A 21910-nucleotide genomic window follows, 5' to 3' on the forward strand; every position below is an offset into this window, starting at 1 on the left:
CCGGAGAGTCCGGTGTGCGCGGTGGGGGTGGGGGTGGGCGAGGCTCACCTGAGCCGCTGCCTTGGCGTTTGCACAGGGGGAGGGGCCGGCAGCGCCAGGGAGCAGCCCGGAGGGTCCACGGCGCCTCTGCAGATAAGGCATTAACAGTCTGGTGGACTCGCCCTCCAGATCTGCTGACGCTTCCTTTCGGCCCAGGTGCTCGGGGTGAGGTGCCAAAGGTTCCCTATAAAGTGCTGGGGCTCCGGCCCGTGGCCACTTACCCTCTGCTCCGGCCGCGCCTGAGGGACCCACCTGCGCCCGCCATGGTCAGGCTGCTGCTGCCCAACCCCGGCCTGGAGGCCCGGATCCCCACGCTGGCCGAGCTGGAGAGCCTGGAGAAGCAGGAGAGCAGCTCCCGGCCCAAGTGGGACAACAAGGCTCAGTACATGCTCACCTGCGTGGGCTTCTGCGTGGGCCTGGGCAACGTGTGGCGCTTCCCCTACCTGTGCCAGAGCCACGGCGGAGGTAGGCGGCGGGGCGGGCGACGCACACGCCTCCGCCCCAGGCCCCACTGCGGCCTGGGGGCCGGCAAGCCCCTCGGCTCCGGGCGCGCCGGGCCGGCGCATCCAGGGCCTGCGCGTCAGGTGGGGGCCCCATGCTCCAGCACCCTGGAGCCCTGCCCCGTTCCGGGGGTGGGGGTCAGGGAGGAGCCGGCCGCTCCTCAGAGGGAGCCCCCGCCTCTGAGCGTGGAAGGTGCTGGCCCGACGGGCAGTGACGCCGGCCCTTGGTGAGTCCACCATGTAGGCACCGGGCTGAGCCCGCCCCGGGCTGAGCCCGCCCCGTGTGTCACCTTCCATGCCGGCCTGGGGTAGGGGAACGGGACCGGGGAGGAGGTCTGGGGCAGGTGCAGCGCTCACGGGACGGCCGAGAGCTGGCGGGTCGGATGCTCTGGGGATGCTCCTGCTTCTGTGGGCTCTTGAGCGCCCTCCAGTGGCCTGAGTCAGTTCTAACTCTGAGGAAGCTGCGGGCTCTCCCAGGCTTTGTGACAAGAGTGTCCCCCAGAAGAGCAGACGTGGAGGTGGCCTCCCGGGGTCCCCGCAGTGCCGCCCCCAAGGGCTCGAGCTCCCGAGTGTCTGCGAGGGTGTGTCCTCTGAGCCTCTGGTCCAGGCTGCGCTTCCCTCTGTGCCTCGGGCCCCAGGGAGCCTGCGAGGTCAGGACCCCCAGCCTGAGTCCAGCCTGTTCTTGCCGGGCTCTCAGCGGCTTCAGTGAGGCTGGTGCCCCCCTCTGGAAGTTGCTGGTCACGGCCCCTGAAGGGCCGTCCTGGCGGAGGGTCCCAGCCTCGAGTCCAGCCCAGGGACAGGAGGTGGGCAGGGAGGAAGGGCTGAACGCTCCCTCTGCAGGTGGGCCCCCGGGGGGCCCGGGATGGACCCACTTTGTGGGTGGAGGCCAGGGGTTTGTCCCTGAGAAGAGGGGGCTGGGACCCCAGAGCCGGGCAGGGACGCCCGGGAGGACCACGCGGGCAGCAGCTGCGAGGTCTTCAGTGAGAGTGACAGAGCAGAAACCGAGACCTCAGACTCCCAGGGAGCCTAGGCCCTTGACTAGGAACAGCTCCCCGTGGGAGCAGCTGCACGCTGGCCAGGAGCCCGAGGGGCAGCGCAAGAGCGGCCTGCAGACCCCGCTGGCCGAGGCAGCTGGGCTCCCTCAGGCGGCCCCGCCCCTCCTCAGCTTGGGCGAGGGTGGAGGTCCAGCCCCTGGCACCCTGGGCGAGGCTGCCGCCCGCCCTGCCCCGGACAGGTCGGGACTCTGGTCCACCCGCCCCCCCGTCCCCGGAGGGCCTGACCACAGTCCTCTGGGACAGCTCACAGGTCAGGAGCTGGGCGTCCTGTCCTCCACACCCGGGAGACGATCCCTGAGGACAAGGCAGCGGGTGGCCGGGGACCCATCAGGGTGACGTTCAGCCCCCGCAGAGCCAGCTAGGAGGGAGGGGGGTGGTTGTCCAGCTTGCGGAGAAAATGCCGCCTTTGAAGGTTCTTGACCTCCTCCCACACTGACCGTCCGTTCTGGCTTGGTGAAAACTTACTTCGTCTCCAGTTATTTCCAGGAGTTTTGGGTCATTCAAGAAGCAGACGATCTTTTACTTTACTTTAAACTTTATATTATGAAAAAAAGTAAATACAGAAAAGTAGAGGAAGCCACAGTAAAGACCCCCAGGCCCCCGGAAGCCACAGTAAAGACCCCAGGCCCCCGGAAGCCACAGTAAAGACCCCCAGGCCCCCGGAAGCCACAGTAAAGACCCCAGGCCCCCGGAAGCCACAGTAAAGACCCCCAGGCCCCCGGAAGCCACAGTAAAGACCCCAGGCCCCCGGAAGCCACAGTAAAGACCCCCCGGCCCCCGACCCAGGCTGAGCATCGGCAATGCTTTCCCGCTGTTTGCTGCGTGTGTGGCCACGTGCGCGCCGAGCGGCTGCTGCACGACCCTGGGGGACCCTGCAGTCACGGGCCTCTGGTTCTGGGTCTCCCGTGGGTCCCGGCGTCTCTGCTAGCAGGGGCTGCGGGTGTGCAGCCCTCGCCTCCACCCTCCCGCGGGCTGGCCTGGCCCCCGCTCGCCTCTGCTCTGGGGTGAGTGTTTGCTGTTAGCAGAGAGCAGGGGTCTGTGGCGCTGAAGGAGCTGTCCCCCTGCAGGCAGGCTCGTGGCTCCAGCCACAGAGGAGGAGCTAGTTGGCCCAGAGCAGCCCCCTGGGCGGGCGGGTGTGGGAGCCCCGGCTGTTTCAGCTCCCTGGGGCTTGGGAGGAACCTACTGCTTTTCTGGGCTTGGGGGGTGCGGGAAGCTGGCATCTCTCCCCACCCCCCTCCCCCACCCGTCCGCACCGCTCCTCCCTCGACGCCTCAGGGTGGCCTCACTTCAGGAATCTCCTCCTTCATCCTTTGTGCCCCTCCTTCCCAAGTCCCTGGTGAGTGTTCCGTGGGCTCCGCACGCATGGTTATATGTCCAGCCGGCAAGCGGGCAGTGCACCTGCTGCCTGTCTTCTGCTCTGACCAGGATTCCGGCATCGGGCGCCATGCTTGCATTCAGCTCCCTGGTCCCCACGCCGCACCCCGCCCTCCCCTGCGCCATCTGGGTTTCCAGGAGGTGGGCCCCCCCGGGGTGCCTGGATCGCCAGTCTCCCCACCCCGGCTCTGTCCACTCCCTCTGCGAAGGCCACCTCTGCCCGTCCAGCAGACCCGGGGCACACACGGGCTGGGTGCTCCCGCAAGGGACAGGGCCCGGGCGAGGAGGGCAGAGCAGGGCCCGCGGGAGTGCGGGGTCCCGGGTGGTCCCACTTCTGGGGTCGTGACCTCTAGGCCCTGGACAAACCCAGGCCTCCTCTCCGCCCCCAGGCCCTCAGGGCAGCTGCTGTGCCCGCAGGGCGGTGCCTCGGGGCTCTGGCGTCCCCTGGCCTGGGGGACCTGGACGCCTTTCAGGGGTCCGCTCGGCCAGATGCTGACTGGGACCGCACAGACCAGCAGGGTGGACCAGGCCTGGGGAGGGCAGGACCCGCCCACGTGGCTTGGGCCACTCCCGCAGGCCGGCTCCGCGGCAGCCGAGCAGTGTCTCCCGGGCACTAAGTCCAGATCACGGGACTGGCAGGGACACAGGGCAGGCCCTGGGTGAGGGCGGGCGGTGGTGTCATTTGGGGAAATGGTGGGGGGACCCACGGCCCCTCCATGGGTGTCTGGGGAAGCGGGCAGTGCCCGGGGGAGGCTGGCCCTCAGCTGAGGCACCTGCTGCCCACCCCCAACACAAGCCCAGGCACGGGACCACCCCAAGTCCCCGGGCAAATCCTCGACACGGGAAGGGCAGCAGCCTCAGTTTCCACTTCGCTTTCCTCCTGGAAGCCGACTGAGGGTCTGCGATTATCCTTCATGATTAAACAAAAGTGAGGCGCCCCTGGGAGACTCCAAAGCTGAGAGGTACCCCGCACCCGAACCTGCGCCACGTGGGCCACTGCCAGGCCCCCTGCCGGCAGCTCCCTCCTCCCTCGTCCGGCAGCTCCCTCCTCCCTCTTCCGGCAGCTCCCTCCTCCCTCGTCTGGCGTCTGGCTTCCTGATTTTCGGAGAGAAACTCCATGTCGCTTTCCCGGAGTGGGGGTGGGGTGGGGTGGTGTTTACGTCTCCTGCCCCCGCGTCTCTCTCTGCATGTGTGTCCCTCCGTGGGGGCCGTCTCCGTCTCTGGGGACCTTTGGAACCATGCCGGGCACCAGGCACTTACGTGGCTTTCCACCCTCCCTGAGACCCACAGCCCTCCTTCCTCTATCCCTCCGCCTCCTCCACACCTGCCCCCACAGAAGGGAAGCCCGTTTAAAAAGGGAAGATGCATATTCCCTGGAGCCTGAGTTTCTTGAGAGAAAAGAAGCCAAGAACCGCACATCCCTGGAAAGAACAAGGAGCAGAGTGCCTGCCTCCTGCTGGTGCTGCCAGGGCTGGGGAACCGGGCAGGCGGGCTGCACAGCATGGGCACACAGGAGGGCTCCCTGGCCCAGCCCTCCTCTGGGGGTGCAGTGGACATGTGCTGGTCCCACCCTCCCATCCTCTTGAAGCTCTGGTCCCCGAGGAACCTGTGGGAGGGAGAGGTGCCAGGACCACAGGCAGCAGGGGGGGCTTCCTGGAAGAAGTGTATCCAAGCGAGGTTTTCAAGGATGATTAGGAGTTTCCTGATGGAGGTGAAGGGGCAGGGAGACTGGGGGTGGGGGGTGAGTAAAAGTGGCCTCATGAGGGGAGGGGACGGGATTTGGAATCATGGGGTTGTTTTCTTCTTGGTAGTTCTGCCCAAAAGATTTTCAAATCAAGCTCCCAAGAAAACGTCAGATAGACAAATCTTATTTCAACTTTACCTTCACTGACAGAGGGATCGCAGGAGTCCCTGCCCTGAGCCTACGTCTTCGGCCGTGTCCCCAGACCCAGGGCAGCTCCCCTCCCCTCCCCTCCCTCAGGGGATCCGTCTGCTGGGCCTTCTTTTCCTGGGGTCTTTCCTCGTGGTCACAGCCCACACCCCTTGCTTCCTGGCCCTCAGCCCCCTGGCAGCCCTGGAACCGGAAGAAGCCTGTCCCCGCAGCCCCAGGTTGGGAGAGAGTCTTGCGGCCCATGGCCCCTCAGCATCCTGGCGTGGAGACCGAGGAAGGGCCACGGGGAGGGAGGAGGTGCCACTGGGCTCTGGGGCCTGTCCGCCCAACGTGAGGGCTCTGTGGAGGCAGACGGAGGAGGGGAAAAGAGAAAAGGCCGAGGGACTAACCCAGGAGCTAAAGGGAAAGCTGGGCTGGCAGAGGCTGTGGGCCCCCCGCCCCTCCAAGTCCCTCTCGACACACACACGCACACATGCGTGCTCAGCATGCATGTGCACACAGACACACACTCTCAAACACACCTGCACAAGGACACACTGCCGTGCACAAGGACACACATCCCTGTGCACGCTCACACCGAGTGTCCACACACATACGGACACGCCCACATGCTCATGCATACACACTCATTCACATGCCCGTGGGCGCGCACACACACACACACGTGTGAATGCACACGTGCGTGCACTCACTGGCACACAGAGCGCCAGGCCAGTGAGGACCTCTAGCTCAGGGTGTGACACGCACGCTGACCGGGAGGCCAGTGTGGGGAGGTGGTGGCCTGGCTGGGGTCTGGGAGACAACGGGGCAGAAGTGAAGAGTTGGAGATATCTGGGGGAGAACAGAGAATGAGCGTGCCGGAGAAAGGAGGCGGGGGCGGGGAGGACTAGGGGGAGAGGTGGGCGCAGGGAAGGCAGGGAGACGGGGGCTGCACAGACACTCCAGATGGGGTGTCACACCCAGGGTGAGGGGCAGATGCGGGGCACCCCCTCACTTGGTAGGTTCACAGCTGGACACCGGCCACTTGGGGCGGAGAGGTAGTGCCACAGAGCGAGCATCCCAGGGCAGTGCTGGCAGCCCCGGTGTCCTGGGAACCCAACCGCGCGACCCCATCGGGCTGGACCTGGATCCGCTCGTAAGTCCTGAAGCAGTCGTGTGTTTCCAATTCTTATCGCCCAGTTTCGGCTTTGAGCTTCGTCCCGATGAATGGTAACGGCCTTTGGTAACCACGATTGGCTAATCTCGGCTGCGTTGCGCTCGCCGCGGTGCCAGGCCGTGTGCACCTAGAATTCCCCCCGTTTTCCCCAGAGCCCGGTTCAGGGTGTTGGGAGCGGCTGGGGGGCCCGACCTGGATCAGGCCAGGGTGGCTGGTACAACCATGGCTTGGGGGCTGGGGGTGGTGGTGCTGAGGACGGAGCAGTGGGCAGGGGCGTCGCTGTGGGCCGGGTAGCAGAGCCCAGTGGGCGCACACGCACCGTGAAAGCAGGTGTCACCACGTCCCTGTCCTTCATTTACGCTCGGCGGATGTTCACGGGGCTCCTGGTCGGTGCCAGGCTGGACCCCGGTGCCCGTCAGGGAGCAGGGCCGGCAGGTGCTGCGTCTGCTCCCGCACGTCCCCATGGCAGGGTCCCTGAGCCTGATTCAGATGCCCTCCTGCCCGATGTCTGGGTCAGCCTCTGAACCCCTGGCCTCTCCCCTCTGCCCTTCCCTACCTTTGCGTGAGGGTGCCACGTGTGTCCACACCCGCTGAGGGGCTCACCCTGGCACGTGCCCCTCCCCGGGCTCCACCTACACGTGGACACCATCCTTCGTCCTCTGGGGGCGCAGACAGCGTCCTGCAGGGATGGCAGACAAGGGTGAGCCAGCCCCCGTTAGGAGGTGGCGTGAGCCCCGCCCACAGCAACACCGCTGGCCGTCACCACGGGCACTGTCGACGGCGATATCCTTTGTGTTTGTGACAAACGCCTGTGAAGGTGGCCTGTGCGGTCCAGCGAGCCGCCCCCTGACTGCACGCCGCCCCTCCCTCTCCAGGGGCGTTTATGATCCCTTTCCTCATTCTGCTGGTCCTGGAGGGGATCCCCCTGCTGCACCTGGAGTTCGCCATCGGGCAGCGGCTGCGGAAGGGGAGCGTGGGCGTCTGGAGCTCCATTCACCCGGCCCTCAAGGGCGTAGGTACGTGTCTGCACTCAGACTTGGGCGCCTGCCTGGGGTCCCGTGTTGGCAGCCAGCCCCACCCCGTCCTCCTTCCTTCCCTTCACGTTTCAGGGAGAGGAAGGTCCCGGGGCTCCACGGCCCCCACCCTGAGGCCTTTGCAAACCCTTCCTTAGAATCTCCTGGGGTGTGGCTGCAGGGTCCAGGCCACCAGGGGCTAACCGGGCAGCAGAGGACGTCCCGAGTCCCCAGGCGTGCAGGACCTGGGAGGGGCAGACATGTGGGGAGAGCGGAGCGCCCCACGGCCTGCCCAGAGCAGGGACCTGGAGGGATGCTGACCGCCGGGGGCTGCCCCCTGCTGTCTGGGGCCTCCGTCCACTCACACGCAGTGGGCCAGGAGGCTCCCCCCAGAGGTGACCTCCCCACCCCCCCCCCAGGCATCGCATCCATGTTCGTGTCCTTCATGGTGGGTCTCTACTACAACACCATCATCGCCTGGGTCATGTGGTACTTCTTCAACTCCTTCCAGGACCCCCTGCCGTGGAGCCAGTGCCCGCTCAACGCCAACCAGACAGGTGAGCCCTGGCGGGGAGGGGGGAGGGGCGCCGGCCCGCGAGCAGCCGTCCTCTGATTCTCCGAAGTTCGCGTGGTTGTAGCCCAAGTTTGGCAAAAACCAGAGCACAGAGAGGGGCGGGCCCTGCCCCCGTGGGCTCCCTGGCCGCACTGGGACCGTTCAGGGCAACTTCCTGTCTCTGGGGATGGGGCGGGGTGAGGGTGAGGGGAGGTCTGCCAGGATTAGACCACGCCCCCCTTGGCAGGGTCTCTCTGTGGTTCCGTGAGCCTGGGGGCAATCAGGACCCTGGGACCCTGGGGCTCAGAGTGGCGAGAGTGTGTGAGGTTGAACAGAGCTGCCCGGTGTGGGCTCCGGCCTGGGACCCCCAAAGACTGGTGACCCCCGAATGGCTGAGTGCCGCGGGGTGGGGGTGGGGGGAGAAGGCAGGCCGTCGAGGCCCTGTGTGCACGCCACACGTGTGCAAGAGTGTGTGCACGTGTGTGCCTGTACCTGGGTTTGCATGTGAGTTTGCATACAAGTCCGTTTGGCGTGTGCATATGCTAACCATGTACACAAGTAGCGCACGTGCACACGATCGCATGCAAGCGTGCCCGCGTGCGCACACACCTGCTAGTACGTCGCGTGCATATTGTCTGTTGCGTGTGTCTGTGTGGGTGTGCACACACGTGTATGCCTGGGCACAGGCGCACTGCACCCCTGGCATCAGTGCCCTGGGACCTGGGCCCGAGTTTCCTTCCTGGGGGTCCGTGCGCTCTGTGACCCACACTGACGCGGGTGCCCGTGCCAGGCTACGTGGAGGAGTGCGCCCGCAGCTCCTCCGTGGATTACTACTGGTACCGGGAGACCCTCAACGTGTCCACCTCCATCGACGACTCGGGCTCCGTGCAGTGGTGGATCCTGCTGTGCCTGACGTGCGCCTGGAGCGTGCTCTACGTGTGCACCATCCGCGGCATCGAGACCACCGGGAAGGTGCGGGGACGGCGGGGGGGGGGGGGGCACGCCCAAGCTGCGGGCGCCCCTGGGGGCGTCGGGGGGGCCACGCCCAAGCTGCGGGCACCCCTGGGGGCGTCGGGGGGGCCACGCCCAAGCTTCCGCCCCTTCAGCCCGCTCCGGGGCCCAGCCCCCGCGTGCCCTCTGTCCGGGAGGGCTGTGCCGGTCGCCCAGGCCCGCGCCGCAGACTCGGTGCTGGACCAGGTGGCTCTCAAGCACATGTTTAAGAAGCCGAGTGTGGGAGTGACAGTGACGTCCGTCTGATGGGCAGAGCTAAACAGTAACCATGTTCACAACAGAACATAGAAACCAGAGAGGGAGGCTGGGGCCCGGGGCGCACGGAGGAGAGCAGCGCAGGTCCCACGTGGCCAGCCCGCCTCTTCGAGGCCGGGGCCCCCACCCCCGCTCCGGCCTCCTTCGTCCCACACCTGCCACCTCCCCAGGCCGTGTACGTCACGTCCACGCTGCCCTACGTCGTCCTGACCATCTTCCTGATCCGGGGCCTGACGCTGAAGGGAGCTTCCAGTGGCATTATCTTCCTCTTCACGCCCAACGTGAGTCCCCGCCGGCCACCCGCTGGCCTGGGCACCGCAGCGCCTGCCTGGTCCCAGGGTCCCTGCATGTGGGCCGGGCCTGTGCGGGTCATGGGCCGGCTTAGCTGCGGCTCTGGGTGGAGGGTCATCAGCTGTCTCCTCGGGGCCATTTTCCCTCTGACCGCCGACCGGTGGCCTCGGCCGTCACCTCGCCTCCAGGCTCCTGTCCCCCCGGGCGCCCCTCCTGTGTCTCCCACGTCCCCGCATCAGCGGCGCACAGCCGAAGGTGTCTATTTGGCCGCAGGTCACGGAGTTGGCCAACCCAGTCACCTGGCTCGACGCGGGGGCCCAGGTCTTCTACTCCTTCTCGCTGGCCTTTGGGGGCCTCATCTCCTTCTCCAGCTACAACTCTGTCCAGTGAGTACGAGGGACAGAGGGTCCGTGGGTGGCAGGGTTGTCACTCCACCAGGTGTTCCGGTGCTCAGAGCCTCGGTCTCCACATCGGATCTGCCGTGAGCGTGAAGGGAAGGGGCGTGCGCTCTCCAGAGGCGCCGGTCTGAGCCTCTTGGATTGCGGTCGGCTGGGCTGTGAGCAGGCGGGCGGGACCTGCTTACCCTTTCGCCTCCCCTTTGTGCCTTGGCCCTTGCGGCAGCGAGCGCTGCTGCTACCCCCTCCGTCCCCCACCCCTCGGCATCCCGCACCGTCCACCCCAGACCGACACCCACACAGAAAGTACCAGAACCCCCAGGGCCTCCAGGGGAGCGCAGCAGTGTCCGCTCAACTCATAAGCACTTACGGAGTGCCCGCCCCCGCCTCCCACGCGCCAGGACCCATGCTCCTGGGTCCCGCGTCCATGCGTCCGGCAGAGGCGCACCAGCACGGTGAGCTTCTGTCAGGTCGCAGGCAATGAGAGACTCGGAGAAAAGGAAGAACCGAGCGGGGCGAGGGGTCTGGAGCCGGGGGCTGGGCCGGCTTGGCGTCAGAGCGGGCTGGGGCTTCAGAACACGTGAACAAAGGCTCCGACGGCGGGTGGGTGCCGAGTGAGGTCGCCCAGGCCGGGGGTGCCGAGTGTGGTCGCCCAGGCCGAGGGCGCCGTGAGGCCCAGCGGATTGGCGGCGGGGGGTGGGGGTAGTTGAGGGTGAAGATTCAGCTGCTTCTAGCCGCACACAGCCGCCCCCTTTAAAGCGCACAGTCCCGTGGCTTTTCGTGTGTTCACAGAGTCATGCAACGATTGCCACTAATCCCAGAGTATTTCCAACCCCCGAGAGAAAGCCCGCGCTCTCCCCGGCCCCCCGGAACACTCAGCCGCTTTCTCCCCGGGGGTCAGCCCCTCCTGACATCTCACAGATGCGGCCCCCTCCAGGCTCCGCCCTCTGTGTCTGGCTCCTCCCACTGAACTTGAGGCCCTCGGGGTTCGTGTGTCACGCTCCTTCCTTTCGTGGCTGAGTCGCCCTGAGGCCTGTGGACGGGCCACGCTGGGCTCCGTGTATCGTCCCTCGGCCGCTGGCATCTGGTTGTGTCCACTTTCCGGCTGCTGTGAATGTTTGCGTCCAAGCTCCGTGTGCGCCTGTTCTGGCTCCCCACAGGTGTACCCCAAGGGGCAGGGCTGGCGGGCTGCAGGGCGGCTTGAGGTCTAAGCATCTGGGGAGCTGTTCTCCACCGCGGCCCCCCGCCTCACAGCCCCCCCCAGGGCCGTGTGCGCGGCCCTGGTCTCTCCACACCCTCATCCCCACCCGTCACTCCCAAATGTTTTGGTTCCGGCCGCCTCGGTGGGTGTGCCGTGGCGTCTCACTGTGGTTTGATTTGCATTTCCCTGGGGCTCCTGATGGAAGCGCCTGGAAGGACGGTGTTGTCAGCCGCGGGGAGGGGGGAGGTCAGTGGTCATGTGCTGAGCTGAGGGAGGCTTCGGGTGTCCAGGTGGAGGGGGGCGTCCTCAGCCGTGAGGGCCTGCGGCCGGGGCAGGGGGCAGGGGGGCAGGGAGGGGGGAGGGAAGGGGTCCCGGCCAGGGGGTGGGGGACACCTGGCCCACGCCGCCTCCTTGAAGCCTCTGTGGCTGGTGGGCTGTAAGGTCCAGGCTGTCCTGCCCGCGTGGGGCAGACGAGTCATCTCCTGAGCCCAGAGCAGACGCTGGCCCAGCAGAGACTTGAACACAGGCACCTCCAGTTCCAGCTCTGGGGGTCCCCAGGGCCTGTGGGGGCACCGAGGGGCCACCAGGTCGCAGCAGGGCTTGGGCACCATCACCTGGCATCGGGCGGGTTGTCCGAGAGCCCCCTCCCCCATCCATGCCCGGGGGCGGCTCCGTCCCAGGCTGGCCCGATGGCCCTGGCCGTCCCACTCGTGCCGGCGCGGGCTGGCCGGGTGGACACGGCGTCCCCGGGCCTGTGGTCACCGCAGCCGCTTTCGTCCGCAGCAACAACTGCGAGATGGACTCGGTCATCGTGTCTGTGATCAACGGCTTCACGTCCGTGTACGCGGCCACCGTGGTCTACTCCATCATCGGCTTCCGGGCCACCGAGCGCTTCGATGACTGCTTCAGCGCGTGAGTGGCCGGTTGGCGCCCGGGTGGCCGCTGCGTCCCCGCCCCTCGCCTCCGCCTCCAGGGAGCCCGCCCGGGGCTGGAGTCAGCCTCACTCTCTTTCCAGGAACATCTTGACACTCATCAATGGGTTCGACCTGCCCGAAGGCAACGTGACACAGGAGAACTTCGCTGAGATGCAGCAGTGGTGCAATGCCTCCAACCCCGCCGCCTACGCAGAGCTCAAGTTCCAGACGTGCGACATGAACACCTTCCTCTCGGAGGTAGGCACCTTGGGCCGCGAGGCAGGGCAGCGGGCACCTTGGGTGGACACCGAGCTTCCCCCGGGAGCTCAGTTCTGACAGACCCGTCCCCCTGCCACGTGCCGGCCCACCCTGCCCCTCCTGCCCCTTGGGCGCCGGGTCTAGGGCACCAGCGTCTGCTGGGCCATGAGCCCCAAGTGTGAGGCCCCGAGATGCAGAGGCAGGGACCCAAGGGCCTCCGTGGGCCTGACCTCTCCATGGCCTCAGGTCAAACACACAGAAACACCCCGTGGTCCATTTTTACTTTAAGTTTTTCTGCAAAAAGGGCAGAGTCATTATAACTGTACTTTTTTTTTTTTTTTTTTTTTGCGGTACGTGGGCCTCTCACTGTTGTGGCCTCTCCCGTTGCGGAGCACAGGCTCCAGACGCGCAGGCTCAGCGGCCATGGCTCACGGGCCCAGCCGCTCCGCGGCATGTGGGATCTTCCCGGACCGGGGCACGAACCCGCGTCCCCTGCGTCGGCAGGCGGACTCTCAACCACTGCGCCACCAGGGAAGCCCATAACTGTACTTTTGAAATCACTCGACGGCCTGTGGCTGTCACGGTGCTGGGAAACCCTCGCCTGACGCACAAATGCTTTGAACACCAGCTCCAAGATTAGTGACGTTTCGTTCTGTGATGCTCGTGGGCCAACGTTTACTGATCTTGTTTTTGCAATTTTCGTATTTGGAGCCGCCCGGCATCTCGGGGCACGTGGAGCATTCTGGGGGCCTGGCACGGTTTCTCCGGCGACAGCACAATCTCGCCAGGAGTGGACACAGAGCAGAGGGTCCTCCCTGCCTGGCTCTCCCCTGGGAGCCCCAGGTGAGAGGGACGGAGTCACAGTGACCCCCTCCCCCGCCAAGAGACTGAATTTCCTTTCTTTTTAAAAAGCAACCTTATCGAGGTGTCAGTTCTCACCTGGAAGCTCTCCCGTGTCCAGCGCAGTTTGCAGGGTTTTAGTAAGTTTACGCCGTAAGTTCACGCAGTCCCGCACCCTGGACGTCCTCCGTCAGCAGAGCTCCTGTCCCCCTCCCCACGCCCCGGGCAGCGCAGACGTGCTTTTGTCTTTTCCACGGGGTCTGGGCTCTTAGACCCCCGGACACGCTCCTCCGCGGTGTGGGCACCAGGCCGCTGGTGACGACGCCCCTCAGCCTCCCACCCTTCTGCGTGGAGCTGAGTCCTCGTGTCCTGGGCCCTGGCGTAAATGCCGCTACGCTGCCTTGGGCCCCGGCTTCTGATGGGATCCCGGCCCTGCGTGGGTCCCGTGGGGGCTGCCGGCTCCCCGCTCAGTCCCTCCGAGCTCAGGTTTAAAATACGCTTAGGGCTAAAAGACGAGATCTGGTCGTTTCCCAGAATGGCTCCCGTCGGCCATATTCGCATGGTGCTGGCTTGGCGGGCGGGGGCCGTCTGACAACAGGGCCAGCCTGGCCCCGGGTGACGCGCCTGCCGCACCCTGCAGGGTGTGGAGGGCACCGGGCTGGCGTTCATCGTGTTCACCGAGGCCATCACCAGGATGCCGGCGGCCCCGCTCTGGTCCGTGCTCTTCTTTGTCATGCTGTTCTGTCTGGGCCTGTCGTCCATGTTCGGGAACATGGAGGGTGTGGTAGTGCCCCTGCAGGACCTCAACGTCATCCCCAAAAAGTGGCCCAAGGAGCTGCTTACAGGTAGGCTGGACCGGGGCCGGGGCCGTGCGGGCAGAGCTGGGAGGACCGACTCCGGGGGTCTCGGCCGTGGTGCAGATGTGGGGCCTGGGTCCCCGGCGGCCCGCTCTGCCCCGGCGACAATGGCTCTGCTGCGCCCCGCAGGCCTCATCTGCTTGGGGACGTACCTCCTCGCCTTAGTTTTCACGCTGAACTCCGGCCAGTACTGGCTGTCCCTGCTGGACAGGTACGCGGGCTCCATCCCCCTGCTCACCGTTGCCTTCTTCGAGATGTTCTCCGTCGTCTACGTGTACGGCATAGACAGGTAAGAGGGAAGGCGAAGGACCATCTCTAATGGCCAGGGGACATTCCCATCATGGGACAAAGGGATGCGTTTGGGGCAGGACAAGGGGTGGCAGGCCCGCGAAGACACGGGACCAAGCCTGCATCTCCCTTCCGGCCCGGCATGGTGTAGGCAGGGGCCTGGCCCTGGGAGGGCGACAGGGAGAGAAGAGGGGTCCCGCATGCATGCAAACCGTACCCCCTCCAGCCTCCGGATGCTCCCAGGCCCCAGGATAAGCGCTGGCAGCAGCGGAAGGAGATAGCACAGTCTCGGGGTGGGTGAGAGAAGCCAGGGTGGGTGCACAGGCAGGCCGCTTGCTGTGGGTAGAGGGGCTTCCCCAGCACCCCACCTGTGGGGTGCACAGCCAGGGCTGCACAGCCAGGGCTGCTCCCTGGGGTCTGGGGAGGGCTTCTCAGGCAGAGAAAGGCAGACAAGTGTGGCCTGGTCAGCCATCCCTTGGCCAGCCGTTCAGGGCATCGGGGATCGGTGGGGACCCAGAAGACGGTCCCTGGGCTCTTAGTAGGAGCTGGACTCACCACAGCTCCAGAAATAATCTGCTGGAAACCCATAGAGGGAGCCACCTTGGGACCCCTTCCCTGCACCCCCAAGAGCACGCGCGTGTGTAAGGACACACGTGCGGGGGGTTCACTCGCAACACAACTTGAACCAGCCTGGTGGCGCCGTGGGGAGACTGAGGCGCACTTGGGAGACCTGCTGTGTGTAGCATCAGCAAACGTCAGGGAGGGACGTGCGGATGGAAAGGTACGGATGTCACCGCATGTGTGATGCTGACCTTGCAGCAGGTGTGAAACTGTCTGAGAGAGCACATCCCTCTGTGAACAGTCGGAAGACTGTTGAAGCCAGACACTGGCCCCGGGCAGCTACCCTGTATGGCTGGCCTCGGGGAGGACGGGCCGAGCGGAAGCGTCCAGTCACGGGGCTCCTGGGCCCCACGGGGGACGAGGCCCGGGCGCCCGCGCTTCTCCAGCAACATCCTCTGTGTTCGCCGGGCCCTGGACGGCTCACGTTTACGCTCTGCCCACTTTGCTCTGATTTCTGCAGATGACAAACGCATCTGTGCAGAAGGGCATTGGGCACAGGACAGGGGGAGATGCTGAGGTTCCCCAAGGTCAGGGCTGCTGCCATGCCAAGGAGGCTGAGGCAGAGGCTTCGACGGCTTCCCTCCTCCGTCCCCAGAAGTTCCGGCCCCCCTTTGCATCAGTGCCTGCCCGGGGCCACCTCTGACACGAGTCCACAGTCCAGCTGGGCAGTGGCGCGGTGGGGCGGCGGGGGTTCTCAGAGGCTACAGATCGGCTTCTGCTGCGCCCGCGGTGGTCTTCCTCGGGGAGGCGCCTCTTTGCCCAGAAGGATGTGACGGGTCAGGGTGTGGCACGGCAGGCCTGGGACCGTCTGTCTGGGGGTGGAGAGGCTGCCTGCCCTCCGCCGTCTTGGGATGAAAGGCATCTCGGTGTGCACCGGCGACAGCCCCCTCGGTCTCTGCTTCCAGGTTCAACAGGGACATCGAGTTCATGATCGGCCACAAGCCCAGCATCTTCTGGCAGGTCACGTGGAGGGTGGTGAGCCCCCTGCTCATGCTGACCATCTTCCTGTTCTTCCTCGTGATCAGCGTCAATGAGGAGCTCGTGTACAGCGTCTGGAACCCGGCCTACGTGAGCCCTGGGCCTCCGGGGTGGGGTGGGGGCCGGCTCCCCCTCCCTTCAGCCTGGAGGCCAGGAGGGAGTCACACGGGGGAGAGGGCATTTCGCCCCGAGGGAGGCCCCGGCTGCCTCGTCTGCTCACCCCAAGGTCGCTCTCTCTCTCCAGGAGGAATTTCCCAAATCCCAGAAAGTGAAGTACCCGAACTGGGTGTACGGCGTGGTGGTCGTCGTGGCCGGGGTGCCCTGCCTAGCCATCCCTGGCTTTGCCATCTACAAGCTCATCAGGAACCGCTTCCGGAGGGCAGGGGACCAGCAGGGGCTGGTTGGCGCGCAGTCCACGGTCTCGGTGAACGGGGACGTGAGGTCTTGAGTGGCCCCGCCCACAGCACGGGGGGTGGTGCCAGAGGAGAGGGTGGGCTGCACGTGCGTGCGTGTGTGTGTGTATCGTGTGAGTGTGCCTGCGTGGGAGCGTGTGTACATGAGTGTGTGCACATGTGAGTGTATACACGTACGTGCACAGGAGTGTTTGCATATGCGTGGATGCTGTGAGTGTGCACGTGTGTGAGTGTGTATGTGTACACTGCAAGTGTACAAGTATAAAAGTGTGTACACAGTGCGTGTGCCCACATAGGTACGTGTGTATGGGGGAGCGTATATACACGTGCAAGGCTATGTGTGCGTGTGTCAGTGTATGTAAGCATGTGTGCACAAAAGGAGACAGTAGGGACCCTCCCGGTGCGGGTATACCCACATGTGAGTGTGTGCACACGCGTGTGTACGTGTGCTTGTACGCGCACGTGTGAGCAGGTGCCTGCGTGAGTCGGCACATGAATGTACTCGCACGTGTGAGTGTGTGTGCAGTGCGTGCGTCTGTGCACCGTGCACACGTGTATTCGTGCACACGCGTGTGCGTGTGCGTGCGTGTGCGTGTGTGTGTGTGTGTACGCATGCACACCTGTGGCTATGTGTGTACACACGCACGTTGCCCTGCAGCACGCATGCCTGCCAGGTGAGGCCAGCGGCCCGGGAGCAGCCGGGTGGTCCCCCCGCCCTGCCCGCACTCCCAGGGAGAGTCAGAGCTGCAGCGGGGGTGCGCCCGCTGGGCGTGTCCTGCTCACCTCGGCCCCTAGGAACATAATCTTGTTGCCCCCCACCCTCCCCTCGCTGTCACCTCCTAAGCGCGGGACTCCCGCGGTGAGGTCGGGGCTAGGAGCGCCCTTCTCAAGGCCTGTCCAGAAGAGGCCAGTGAGCTTGCGAGAACCTGGCAGAGTCCTGTGGGGCCCCGCCCACCTGCTGGCTGCGAAGAGCCCCCGAGTCTCGGCCACATTCGGCGTCGTGAAGGCTGACCCACTTAATCACTGCATCTGGCCGCCATGAACAGACGAATAGTTGATAAAACTCAGCTTGGGCGATTTGGGGCAGAAAACCCCCCTTCGTGTTTTCTTGAGAGGACGGTAACTGCATGAACATTTAGCCAGGTGCTGGAAAAGACGAGTTACAGGGTAACTAACTCAGCCTTGGCCACCGAGGTGGAGGACGGTGCACGCGTCCCGAGCAACGGCAGGGGAGCCACAAGGGCCCGGAGGACCGTCCACCCGGCGTCACTCGGCGAAGGCTGGCGTCAGCTCCTCTCTCCCAGTCAGGGACGGGATGCGACACCCATTCTAAGGCCAGGTCACGTGGCACTTGGGTGTTTGTTTCCAAGAACTCGTCGCCTCCACTTTCCATGGAAAAATCTGGAAGTTTAAGTTAAACTGGACCTTCTGAGGATTCTCGGCGCAGGATGGGAGACCCGAGTGGGAGTGGGTCCCGGCGCCACGTCCCTCCCACTTGGAGACGCCCCGCCAGCTTCCGCAGGACCCCACCTCCCTGCTCCCCAGAGCGCTCCGACCCTCCTCTGGGACAGCTCTGCTGCGGACCCCCTGGACACACGCCCCTACCTCCCACCCCGGGGCACGGAGGGGGACACGCTCGCAGGCGTGACCTGGCCGGGTTGGTCCGTCCGTCTCTCTGTGGCTTGGTGAGGGCTTCCTTCAGACTTCACATTTCGCAAATCGTTAGAAATCCGGGCTTTGTGGGCATCGCGCATCTGTCTGAATAAATCTCTCCCTTTCACGCTCTTGGCCTAAATGCTGTCTAAATGCAGAGGACGCACAAGCAGCGGAGCCCCAGCCTCGAGGGGACGGGGCCGGACTGCGCTTCTGCTGCGCCCACGGAGCCCCCATTACCCAAGGTGCCCGGTGGAGTGCAGGGGTGGGTGCGCCTTGACCTCAGGATATGGGAGCTGCCGGCCGGGTCACTGTGGGGGCACAGGGAAAAGAGGGAGCTGGAGGCGCGGAGGGGAAGGCCTGTGTGGGTCACTTGGGGCTGGGCCTGCCCTCCCCCTCCCCCCACTGCTTTCCACCTTCTCTGATTCTCCCTTTTCTCACTTTTTCCCATCCCAAAAAGGGATGTCTAAAAATGTGTCCCCTGGGGCCTGCGTTTCCGGGACCCCCATGTTTGGCCTCGGCAGCCCGGCTGCAAGCCCGCCGTCCAGGAAACATGAGATTATGGATGTAGGGCCCGGGCCTGTCCTAGTGGAAGCGTTTGCTGGGTCGGGGCGAACGCGTCCAGGGGGCCCCAGTGGGAGTCTTAGGCTGAATCCGCCGTGACAGCTCACTACCTCTCCAGCCCACAGGCAGGAGGTGCTCCGAGGTAAGGCGAGGGCTCACGTGTCCCCCCAGCCTGGCCAAGCCCCCTCCCCTGCACCCTGGTGTCACCCTCCCCCCCAGGGAGCCCCCTGAGGATCCAGGCCCCCACTCCCTCCACGACCCTTGTGGCTCATGGTGGGCTCACACCCAGCGTGCATTCCTGGGCACCGGGGTGCCAGTGGACGCAGAGGGGAGGGCTGATCTTCTGGAACTTACCTGGGCATCCTCAGAACAGGAGCACTGGGAGCCAGAGGGAAAGTTCACGTTCAGACAGTCTGAGAAGTTTGGAAATCTCTTCGGAAGATAAATGCGGCTTAAAAATGAACGCGGCCCCAGGCCCGGCAGTCCTGCCCGGGCGCTGGCCCCACGTCCACACAGAGCCGTGTGCAGGTGTTCATCTCAGCTACCGCTCACAGCCCCACCCGCTCAGTGCGCAGCGGACACGGAGCCCCATGGCCGCACTGCACCCCTCCCGGTGGGTCTCCAGAGACTGAGGCCAACCCCACGGTCACACGGTTTATACAGTGTGCCTGAGATGACGAATCTATAGCGACGCAGTGCAGACGCAGGCCGCCAGGGGTGCGGCCACACAGGGGACAGAGGGACCCTCGGGGACGGACATGTCCGCTGTGGCGTTGGCGAGATGTTTGCAGGACGTCTCCACTGGGGGGCTGGGAGCGTGGGCACTTGGTACTGCTCCTCACGGCAACGTGCAAGTCTGCAATTATCTCACGAAGTTAATTAAAAGTAAAATTTTATAAAAACAACTAAAGGTGCCCCAGCCTTGGAATCCTTGAGGTTCTCGTGCTGGTGGTGGCAGCAGCTGTGGGCTGTTGGCGTCGGGTGGGAGCCAGCGGGGGGCAGGGGCACGTAGTTGTGGCGGGCGGGGGGTTGTTACCAATTAACCGGCTCCACGGGTTTTCCTTTAAATCATGAAAAATCACACCTGCAGGGGAGCCGGCTTGCGGCTTCCCATCCCTAGTGGAGGCCCCGGGCTGCGGCCAGGAGCAGGTGGTGGGCATGGCGGGCACCCTGGAGCCGGACCCACCTGTGGAAGCTGGTGGGGACGAGTGGCCCAAGTGGGACAACAAGCTCCAGTGCCTCCTGAGCCGTGTCGGGTTTGCCGTGGGCCTGGGCAACCTCTGGAGGTCCCCGTACCTGTGCCAGGCCTACGGGGGAGGTGAGCCGCGCACCCACCACATCCGTCCCCACCCGCGGCCTCCAGGGTGTTAGGGACCTGCCGCCCCCGGGGGATTTGTCCCTCTGAGGTCCAGTGGCCTCAGGTTTGCGGTGCTGTTCACTAGGCTGCCCGTCTGGGCTTGCGGCGGTCAGGGCCCAGGCCCCCTCTGCAGGCGCTGCGGCCTTGCTGACAGCACCCCAGAGCGCGAGCCCAGGGCTTTGCTCGGGGTCCCAGCAGCGAAGCCCATGGGCTGGAGCCGGAGCGGCTCAGCTGGGCTGCTTCTCGCTCGAGGGCCTTCTCTCGGTGTCACACTTGCTCTTGGGGACATGAGGCCGCAGGCTGGCCGGACCACTGCCTTCGGGGGCGGACGTGGCCCATTTTGTCCCCAGGTTCAGGGCGGCGGTTTTCAGGCAGGCTCGTCCTCATGTGGGCTCTGAGCTGAGGCTCCTCTGCCCCTGCGAGACCGGCGGTTCCCCAGCACCTTCCGACCTTCCCACCTGAGTTGGTCTCTGGTGGGAAATTTGGGGAGTGTCTCTTTCAGGGCCCAGGAGCTGGTGACACTCACGCCCCGTCTTCTGGTCGCGGGGAGGCATCCTTGCCCTTTCAGGGGTGGACAGCCAGCCCTCCTCGCGAGATGGGGGGCAGTGGGCGGTGGGAAGCAGACCTCACATGAGCGCCGCCTGCCGGCTTCCTGGTCACAAGGACGCTGCGTCTTTATAAAGTCTTTGTTTCCTGATTGTGAGACGATACAGGGCATGCAGGAGAGTTTGAAAGTGCAGGTACCCCTGTAACAGCTGCCCCAGAGATGCCAGAGCTCCCGCGGTTTGGGGTCGGGCGGGTGCCTGGGCCCCGGGTCTCCTGGCCAGCGCCTCTCTGACGCGGGCCCCTCGGGAACTGCAGAAGCACCGGCGGCAGACCCGACCCGGGGCTCGCGGGGGCCTCTCGGCGCCCTTTGCGTCAGGTCAGGGCCTCGGCGACGCTCCGTACGTGGGGGATCTGACGTCTGCAAACGTTTCACTGTCCACAACCTTACTCACTGTTCAGAGCTGCCGGAGCCGGGGGCCTGGGAAGCCCTTTCCTGCGAGGTCCGTCTCCCCGCGGTCCAGACAGTGAGGCCCTCGGGGCGGCCGCGCCCGCGGCCAGGGCAGCCCGGTCCCCCGCCACGCCCAGGGCTTTGAGACACTCCTGTTGCCTCTGTTTTCAGACGTGGAAGCTCTCAATGCAACGTCATGAAATACTTAAGCTTCTCACGCTGCGAGAGGCCCTTTTCTCCTGCCCTGAGCACCTCTGCTGACTCCCAGGATGAGGGAGAGGCAAGAAGCAGACGGCGCCTCACCCTGACTTGCACAGACTCCCCACCCCAGTGTTCTGCCCCCGCTCTGGAAGCGCCAGGCAACGCTGGGACAGAATTGAGCAGAGCATCTAGACAGATGGCCAGGGATCCTGTCACACAGATGCCACTCCGCAGCGAGCTGTTCTTTAAGCCAGACGACGGCAGAAGCACAAAGGCCCGGCGGTGACTCCGGTCGCCGACCGCGGGGCTCCGACATGGGCTGCGGCTCGGGGTTCACCCCAGGGAGACACACGGATGGGGTCCCCCCTCGAGAGGCTGCGATTTCTGCGCTGCCCTGTCCCGCCCGGACTTCCGCGTCCCTGGAGGTCTGCGGACTCTGGCACCGGAAGCGGCGCAGTTAAGTCGTGCGGGTTTTTAAGGAGCCCTGGCGTCCAGCAGTGATCCTCTCGGCCTGCGCTTCCTTCAGACGCCTTTGCCGTCACTCTTCTGTGTGAGCCAGAGACACAGAGGCACCAGCCCGGGTGTCTGGCCTGGTGTCGACTGTCTCGGTGGGTTTGGGAAGCAGTCCCCCCAGCGACGTGTCACCCCTCCACACACGCACACACACACAGCATGTCACTCTCCTTTCTGTCCTCGTGTGATTCTCTCCGTAAAGATCTTGGGCAACCCGGGCTATTGGTGCTGTTCCGACCGGAACCCTCTTTTTCCCCACAGTTTCTTAGCGGATTGGCCTGGTGTGTGCTGCACCCAGCACCCCCGGGCTGGTGGAGCGCGGGGTGAGGGGGGGGCTCTCCGAGATCCGCCAGCGGGCTGCCGTGCACAGCGGGCCCCCCCGACGGGGCTGCGTGCTCCGCATCACCGGCTCTTTGGTGCCCCTTCTGCTCTCAGGGCTGTGGCACCAAACCTGTGAGGTTTTCCCCACACCGACCGGGTCTCCGGTCCTCAGTGGACACCAACGGGGTGCCCCACGACCTCACCCCACCCTGACACCGCCTGACCCCACAGGCCAAGGGCTCACCCACAGGATGCCCCCCTCAGACGCCAATCTGGAGTAGCGGGTCCCCAAGTCACCCACAGCTTCTGTCCAACTTGGCTACAAATTCAAGGGGTCCCATGACCCCTCCTAAGGCTCAATAATTGGCTAGAACGGCTCCCAGGACTCAGGAAAACACTTAGGC

The 21910-nt window shown here is 65.2% G+C and overlaps 1 protein-coding gene across 1 annotated transcript; it reads left to right on the forward strand.

The window, feature by feature from the left end:
- The first annotated feature begins 302 nt into the window (after nucleotides 1-302).
- LOC101332621 (sodium-dependent neutral amino acid transporter B(0)AT1) lies at nucleotides 303-15938 on the forward strand. Its single transcript, XM_033852732.2, has 12 exons — nucleotides 303-504; nucleotides 6891-7031; nucleotides 7448-7585; nucleotides 8372-8553; nucleotides 9018-9128; nucleotides 9412-9524; nucleotides 11518-11646; nucleotides 11750-11906; nucleotides 13387-13591; nucleotides 13733-13892; nucleotides 15418-15580; nucleotides 15735-15938. Exons 1-12 carry the CDS (start codon nucleotides 303-305, stop codon nucleotides 15936-15938), a joined length of 1905 nt encoding a protein of 634 aa, XP_033708623.1.
- The last annotated feature ends 5972 nt before the right edge of the window (nucleotides 15939-21910 follow it).

Source organism: Tursiops truncatus, chromosome 3 (assembly GCF_011762595.2).
Source record: "Tursiops truncatus isolate mTurTru1 chromosome 3, mTurTru1.mat.Y, whole genome shotgun sequence".
In the NCBI taxonomy this organism is placed as follows: Eukaryota; Metazoa; Chordata; class Mammalia; order Artiodactyla; family Delphinidae; genus Tursiops; species Tursiops truncatus.